Source organism: Bactrocera neohumeralis, unplaced genomic scaffold (assembly GCF_024586455.1).
Source record: "Bactrocera neohumeralis isolate Rockhampton unplaced genomic scaffold, APGP_CSIRO_Bneo_wtdbg2-racon-allhic-juicebox.fasta_v2 cluster09, whole genome shotgun sequence".
Lineage (NCBI taxonomy): Eukaryota > Metazoa > Arthropoda > Insecta > Diptera > Tephritidae > Bactrocera > Bactrocera neohumeralis.
This window is the reverse complement of record NW_026089622.1, coordinates 34,510,148-34,517,599: the sequence shown is the minus strand read 5'-3', so window position 1 is coordinate 34,517,599 and position 7,452 is coordinate 34,510,148. Positions and strand designations below refer to the sequence as shown.

Genomic DNA, 7,452 nt, shown 5'->3' with positions numbered 1-7,452 from the left:
AAAATATTTAAATAAACTGAAACAGTAACTTTTCCTTCCAGGATTACAATATTGCCAGGGCCATTCGGAGATAAGCATCCCCAAACCATTAAGCCCTTTTCCACCGACTTAACTTTTATATTAGTTCTTCTTCGGGTGAAGAAGAGCCATAAACCATACAGTGAGCCGTGCCGAAAAGGCCTTGAAGTTTGATAACATGGCCATTTTTCGCGGAAAAGCGCTATTTTTCGAGTTTAACTTACGACTGATTCCACCTATTACAATAAATTTATTATCAAATGAAAGGTAATTTTGTTGAAATTAAAGTCTATTATAATACATTTTCTTTAGAAATGCATGGTTTGGAAGATATTTAACATTTAATGGACCAAGTTCGTGTAAATGCCTTAGTATAGTTCTTCGCAGTCACTCGAGGTTCTCCACGATTTTTGAAACTATCCTTACCTTAACCATAAATAATGCATACACTGAAGTCCTTTATTTTATTATAATAGAAAAAGCTAGAAATTAGTAAAATCTTTTAGTTATATATTGTATTTTCAGTTTTCGTACATTAATTGGTACAATATTTAACAAAAAGATAAGACGATGAGAACAAATCTATTTAAAAAATAAACATATAGAAAAGAAAATTCATACTAAAAACAAAAATTATAAAAAATTTATCAATTTATTTATATACATATTATTATTTCCTATATCATTCATCAGATAAGGGTAGAGAAAGGGTACTTTTGGAAGTATCAGGGTAAAGCCGACGACAATCCGCTCCCACCTGAAGCAGGAATTGTTTTTGCTCCTCATATTTTGTAAGAATACTATTGAAGTCTTGAATTAACTTAACCCCTCTCTCTGCCGTGTCGTTTACTACCTTCATACTCCTAACAAAACTTTGAAGTTTTAAAAAGTCTTTATTTTCGGACCATTTCTAGGGGTCCTCTGTCAAAAAATCAGTTTTGACTTTGAAATATTTTCGAAAAAGGCCAGGCTTTGATCCGAAACAAAGTTCTGAAGCGAAATATTTTTAAATAGGTTTACAGCTTCATTTTCAGAAACTTGCACCCTCATTATCCTTGAAGACCGTTCTTCTTCTGTTAAATTACTTTACGATAAAATCTTTTTTGCCATTTTTCTTTTTATTTCATTTAAAACATTTTTGTCAAATAAGCTAAGGTAAATCAGTTCCGGGTTCAGATACCACAGGTGAAGTAAATATTTTCCCAATACCTTTTCTGATACACCTTGATCAATGCGTCTGTACTTAATTACATTCTGAACAAATTGTAAATCATTACTAGGTGCACTTATTACGTTTGAAGCTTGACACCACATCTTCACATACAAATTAACAATAAATAAACAAATAGCTTTTAGTGAACTGAACTCCTCTTCGGACATAGAAAACTGTTCTCTAAAAATGAACATTTTCAGAGAGTAAATTGTGCCATCCAACGGGCGTGATGATAAGGACCAGGAGTGTTTAACGAAACATCGTGAGAAGGGACTTTTCCTAAAAATATTAAACATAACTTAATAAGTTCTAAGTAATCATCCCTCGGCTGTTTTTCAGTTAACTGAAAGAGAAGAAATTCCGAAACCTCTTTTTCGAACTCTTTCACTGACATCTTTACCAAATCATCTTGTACCCCTTCAATGTATTTAGACCGATCTATGTTAGGCCAAAGTATTTGAAATCTTCTAAAAATGTCAGGTTGGGGAGCAGTCGTTGATCCCATTTTGTACTCAAATACTAACCGTAAAACGACTTCTAAAATGTGATGGCGGCAGGCTAAGTACAACAAACTTTTACCTAGCTGTTTTTCTAACAAGGTGCATGCGCCTTTCATTCGTCCTGTGTTGGAAGCCGTCGTATCAAAACACATACCAACAATTTTATCGCCAATATCCCATTCTTCTAGACTACCGCTAACAGCTTCTGCCTGACTGGCGCCTGTGGAATTTTCTAATTCCGGGACCCCCAGTAGTTGTTCATAGTCTCCTTTGCTTACCAAGATTGCCAACCGTTCAGCACATTCTTTCTGGAGAAGGTTTGGTAAAAGTTTTCCATTCCAATGAACAACAATACCCTCTAAGTCTAAGTTTTTAAACCTCGCCTTGATTTTCTGGGCCCGTTGACTTCGAAAGGATATTCTGCGTTTTCTTAAAGCACTTCTACTAAGTGCAGATTCCTCGACATTACAGTCCAGACTTTCAGCTGTTGAGAAAATTATTCGCACAGCATTTCTATCACAAATTTTGCACCTATCTACCAAAATTGATAACTTTTCCGTCATTACTTCTTTATAACCACGACTGTATTTCCTTTTTTTACTCGCTGTCTCCGCTTTGCTGGCTTTTTTATCATCGGTAAATACTTCGTCCGAGGTGATTTGTTCCACTTCTGATTCAGAAGACAATGAGATGTCTCGTACATTTTCTGTTGCAATGAAAAAAGGAAAGAAAATGTATGGATTTTGGGAGAAAAATACTGTTGATGTTGGTAACAAATAGGAACGAATAAAGGCTATAGCTTCTAAGAGCCAGCATTTTATTACCTATTTAAGTATGGGTTTGAGTATATACCTTCCATATGGCCTGGACGTCCTTTCATTCTCTGATATGTCAAAAATTTAATATCTTCCTGATTAGACATTTTTGAAATGACATCTTCCACTGCTACATCAAAAAGATCGGACAGTTTGGATGTGAATGCAAGATTTTTTTCCTCTTGACGTTTTGTCTTCAATCTTGAACACTTCTGAAGTGCCCTCCATTCGTTATATAATTTTTCGACTTTGCGAACAGCATTTTTTTGTAATTGATAAGGTATTCTAGCTTTCTCTCAGAACACAAGAACTTCCGTCAGAGTGAGTTTTGCAGCATCACTAAAAGGCAATCCAACTTCACGAATGTTGTAACACATTAACACTTGATGATTAGATAGCAGTTTACTCCCGATTATTTGATGAGATGAATACCCAATTAAATAAATTAGGGTTTTAGATCGAACACGAACATTAGATGAGGTAGTAGCCATTTGAATTTAATTATATAACTATGTATGTAATATCTTGCACTTTCTAATATCGAACTGTTCACTTAGCAGAACAAACTTTAAAATAACATTTCTCTTAAAGCGTCAAAATCAAATAGGGGATTCCCCATTTTTTACTTACTACCAGAATACATAGCGGTAAATATGAGCAACAAGTCAGCCACGAGATGCCAGAAATATACAATACCAAATAATACCAGAGATGCCAGCTTATTGGAGAAAAAATATGTTTAGTGAGGTTGAAATATGAAAAAGAAGTAAAGTAAAGGTTAATAAAAGTAATTCTGATCTTTTGTTGTTGTCGCTTTATTTTAGTAAAAGTATAGGATATACTAAAGTAAAGTTGCATAGAATGAAAAGTTAAGAAATTTGACGGCCCAATTATGTCACTGTCTTAGGCCAAGGCGAAACTCACCAAAATGTCAAAAAATACTTAAAAACAAGTAAGGAAGGGCTGTCTTCGGCCATACCGAAGCCTTTATACCTTTCATGAATATATAAAATTCTCATTTAAAATACTTCATTGTTAGCGTAAAAAGTATTACATTTTAAAACACTATTTATTTTCTCATAGGAGTGCCAAATTGCACGTTCCTAGCTGCTTTAGTACCAAAGATATAGAGCAAAATCTCATATCTGAACAATCAAGGTTATATCAGCTATATATGGTCCGATCTGGCCGGTTCCGACAAATGCCTAATAGAATATAGAAATACATTTGCCTACCAAGTTTCATTCGGATATCTCAAAAACTGAGGGACTAGTTTGCGTTCAAACAGACAGACGGACATGGCTAAATCGAATCTCCTACTGCTCCTGATCATTTTAGTATACTTGGGTATGGGTCTATCTCTTCTTCTTTTTATACTTACAAACATCGGACCAAAGTTAGTATACCATTTCATTTTCATGAAAGGTATAAAAATACTTAAGCGAGCCTTAAATCCGAAAAATATTATGTATGAGTGTCACCAAAAAGGCACATAACACGAACTTGGCCAATTAAATGTTAAATATCTTCCAAACCATACATTTCTAAAGAAAATGTATTATAATAGATTTTAATTTCAACAAAATTACCTTTCATTTGATAATAAATTTATTGTAATAGGTGAAATCAGTCGTAAGTTAAACTCGAAAAATAACGCTTTTCCACGAAAAATGGCCATTTTATCAAACTTCAAGGCTCTTTCGGCACGGGAAGGCAAAGTTCGATTAAGCTGAAACTTTTACAATTGTATTTTTACACTAAATGGCACATTCCTAGAAGTGAGCACACACAAATTTCAGAAAAAAAAATTCACCTCTATTCACTAAAACCACCCTAGTGTGCACTGAGGGGGCATTCATGCCTTCTTTTATAAGCTGTGCGCGAATTTTTGAAACTGATTTGAAGCGATCAGAATTGGAAATATCCAATATTCGTTTATCCACTCTCCCGTTGTTATTTTTGGGCGCCCTTGCTTCTTCTTCCTGATGACTCGATATTCTTTGTTGTAGCCGGCAAAAACTTTCCGTACTGCGACCTGGCTTTTATTAAATTTTTCAGTAATATAACGCTGCGTGTGACCATCTTTATACAAAATTAATTATAGTTAACCATTCCTCATTCGTTAATTGTATAAAATTCACCATTTTCAAATTTTTTTTTAATTCACTGTAAAAATCGCCTGAATATTTCAAAAAATTAAATAAAAACGCGAAAACTTTGGTAACCAATTCAATTTCAAAATTTATAAAATAAACAATTTTTGCACGTTTAATGCTTTTTTGTAATTTATTTTGAAGTTTGAATATGAAAAACACTAATTACTGCACTTGATAACTTACTTTTTCCACGCTTTAGCTTAGTACGCAGCTCGCAAGAAACGTAAAAACTTCATATAAAAAAACGCTTAAGAAACGGTCAAGATACTTTCCTGCGACAAACTTACTTGTGCTAGTACGCAGCTCTCAAGAAATCTAGTACCAATTTTTGATACTTTTTTCAGTAAAATGTGAATATGGCAAACCTTGTTTTGCGAAGAAACATCAAATCAACAATTGTTTCTTGAAGGAAATTCGAAGTAATCGTCAAATTCATCCTAAATTAGTTGAAATCATTATTATGAAGTATATTCCATTTTGAAATGTTGTATAAAACCTACCAATCATCAACAACATTTCTTAAATCTCAATGAAAATATTTATGTTACCATATACATACACACATACATATTACGCACAAAGTTTCTTTTCTTTGTTTATTCTCTCTTGCTCTTCTAATGTAGATCATTCACAATGCGTAACCAGCTGCCAAAATTACTTGAGAAATAATGTATTTTTTTCCTTGAGCAATTACTTGAGAGCTGCGTACCAACCTTTTGTCACTGTTGGGTTCACTGCCCGCTTTACTTACCACTTGTGCGCTTTAGGTGTTTGAAAATAAAACTTGTATATTTCGGTTTTATAATATAAAGGGCACACTCGATTGGTTGAGTATATTTTTCTTTTATAATATCAATTCACGCAATATAATTTTTAACAATATGAGTTGAATACTCGATTAGTGGGGGTTTCTTTTTCTTTTACAATGGACTTAAATTAGTAGTATACGGAACTTCAATTGTAGGATAAAATTTTAATATTTCACGATAGGATGCTGCGTAGCGGTGGCGGGAAAGCGTAGTTGATGCCAAGGCGATCGAATCTTAACTGGTTTGTGTATAGCCTGACCCTTTTTATGTTGAGTAATGTGGTGTGTGTTGGAGTGTGTGGATCCTGGGCTCTCGCGTGTGGGTGGTGTTGATGTGGAGTGTGGTGATGTCGAGGTGAGTGTGGTGAGTGTGCGTGTTAGTGATAGGTGTAGGTGTGATGTGGGGCAGACGACTAAGGGTCATTTAGCCATCCCGGAACATTTTCAGAGAGTAAATTGTGCCATCCAACGGGCGTGATGATAAGGACCAGGAGTGTTTAACGAAACATCGTGAGAAGGGACTTTTCCTAAAAATATTAAACATAACTTAATAAGTTCTAAGTAATCATCCCTCGGCTGTTTTTCAGTTAACTGAAAGAGAAGAAATTCCGAAACCTCTTTTTCGAACTCTTTCACTGACATCTTTACCAAATCATCTTGTACCCCTTCAATGTATTTAGACCGATCTATGTTAGGCCAAAGTATTTGAAATCTTCTAAAAATGTCAGGTTGGGGAGCAGTCGTTGATCCCATTTTGTACTCAAATACTAACCGTAAAACGACTTCTAAAATGTGATGGCGGCAGGCTAAGTACAACAAACTTTTACCTAGCTGTTTTTCTAACAAGGTGCATGCGCCTTTCATTCGTCCTGTGTTGGAAGCCGTCGTATCAAAACACATACCAACAATTTTATCGCCAATATCCCATTCTTCTAGACTACCGCTAACAGCTTCTGCCTGACTGGCGCCTGTGGAATTTTCTAATTCCGGGACCCCCAGTAGTTGTTCATAGTCTCCTTTGCTTACCAAGATTGCCAACCGTTCAGCACATTCTTTCTGGAGAAGGTTTGGTAAAAGTTTTCCATCCCAATGAACAACAATACCCTCTAAGTCTAAGTTTTTAAACCTTGCCTTGATTTTCTGGGCCTGTTGACTTCGAAAGGATATTCTGCGTTTTCTTAAAGCACTTCTACTAAGTGCAGATTCCTCGACATTACAGTCCAGACTTTCAGCTGTTGAGAAAATTATTCGCACAGCATTTCTATCACAAATTTTGCACCTATCTACCAAAATTGATAACTTTTCCGTCATTACTTCTTTATAACCACGACTGTATTTCCTTTTTTTACTCGCTGTCTCCGCTTTGCTGGCTTTTTTATCATCGGTAAATACTTCGTCCGAGGTGATTTGTTCCACTTCTGATTCAGAAGACAATGAGATGTCTCGTACATTTTCTGTTGCAATGAAAAATGGAAAGAAAATGTATGGATTTTGGGAGAAAAATACTGTTGATGTTGGTAACAAATAGGAACGAATAAAGGCTATAGCTTCTAAGAGCCAGCATTTTATTACCTATTTAAGTATGGGTTTGAGTATATACCTTCCATATGGCCTGGACGTCCTTTCATTCTCTGATATGTCAAAAATTTAATATCTTCCTGATTAGACATTTTTGAAATGACATCTTCCACTGCTACATCAAAAAGATCGGACAGTTTGGATGTGAATGCAAGATTTTTTTCCTCTTGACGTTTTGTCTTCAATCTTGAACACTTCTGAAGTGCCCTCCATTCGTTATATAATTTTTCGACTTTGCGAACAGCATTTTTTTGTAATTGATAAGGTATTCTAGCTTTCTCTCAGAACACAAGAACTTCCGTCAGAGTGAGTTTTGCAGCATCACTAAAAGGCAATCCAACTTCACGAATGTTGTAACACATTA

General features: G+C 35.0%; 2 protein-coding genes across 5 annotated transcripts; both read right to left on the bottom strand.

Annotated features, from left to right (window-relative positions):
- Positions 1-507: 507 nt before the first annotated feature.
- Positions 508-3,321, bottom strand: LOC126764097 (uncharacterized). Of its 2 annotated transcripts, none has more exons than XR_007667815.1 (2): positions 2,556-3,321; positions 508-2,437 (listed from the first exon to the last, which is right to left on the bottom strand). XR_007667815.1 is itself a non-coding variant. In XM_050481888.1 (2 exons), the coding sequence occupies exons 1-2, from the start codon at positions 2,651-2,653 to the stop codon at positions 1,428-1,430; spliced, it is 1,080 nt and encodes a 359-aa protein (XP_050337845.1). In that variant the 5' UTR covers positions 2,654-3,165; the 3' UTR covers positions 508-1,427. The 2 variants fall into 2 exon arrangements, 1 of the variants encoding a protein (XP_050337845.1); XM_050481888.1 differs by having other exon boundaries at positions 2,584-3,165.
- Positions 3,322-5,753: 2,432 nt separating this feature from the next.
- Positions 5,754-7,442, bottom strand: LOC126764098 (uncharacterized). Of its 3 annotated transcripts, XR_007667817.1 has the most exons (3): positions 7,083-7,439; positions 6,798-6,964; positions 6,628-6,742 (listed from the first exon to the last, which is right to left on the bottom strand). XR_007667817.1 is itself a non-coding variant. In XM_050481889.1 (2 exons), the coding sequence occupies exons 1-2, from the start codon at positions 7,178-7,180 to the stop codon at positions 5,955-5,957; spliced, it is 1,080 nt and encodes a 359-aa protein (XP_050337846.1). In that variant the 5' UTR covers positions 7,181-7,442; the 3' UTR covers positions 5,754-5,954. The 3 variants fall into 3 exon arrangements, 1 of the variants encoding a protein (XP_050337846.1); XM_050481889.1 differs by having other exon boundaries at positions 5,754-6,964; positions 7,111-7,442; XR_007667816.1 differs by having other exon boundaries at positions 6,628-6,964; positions 7,083-7,442.
- Between the last annotated feature and the right edge of the window lie 10 nt (positions 7,443-7,452).

Coding starts and splice junctions, on each gene's coding strand:
- LOC126764097 (XM_050481888.1), bottom strand. CDS start 2,653: ATGTCTAATCAGGAAGATATTAAATTTTTGACATATCAGAGAATGAAA. Junction 2,438..2,583: donor ACGTCCAGGCCATATGGAAG/GTATATACTCAA, acceptor TCATTGCAACAG/AAAATGTACGAGACATCTCA.
- LOC126764098 (XM_050481889.1), bottom strand. CDS start 7,180: ATGTCTAATCAGGAAGATATTAAATTTTTGACATATCAGAGAATGAAA. Junction 6,965..7,110: donor ACGTCCAGGCCATATGGAAG/GTATATACTCAA, acceptor TCATTGCAACAG/AAAATGTACGAGACATCTCA.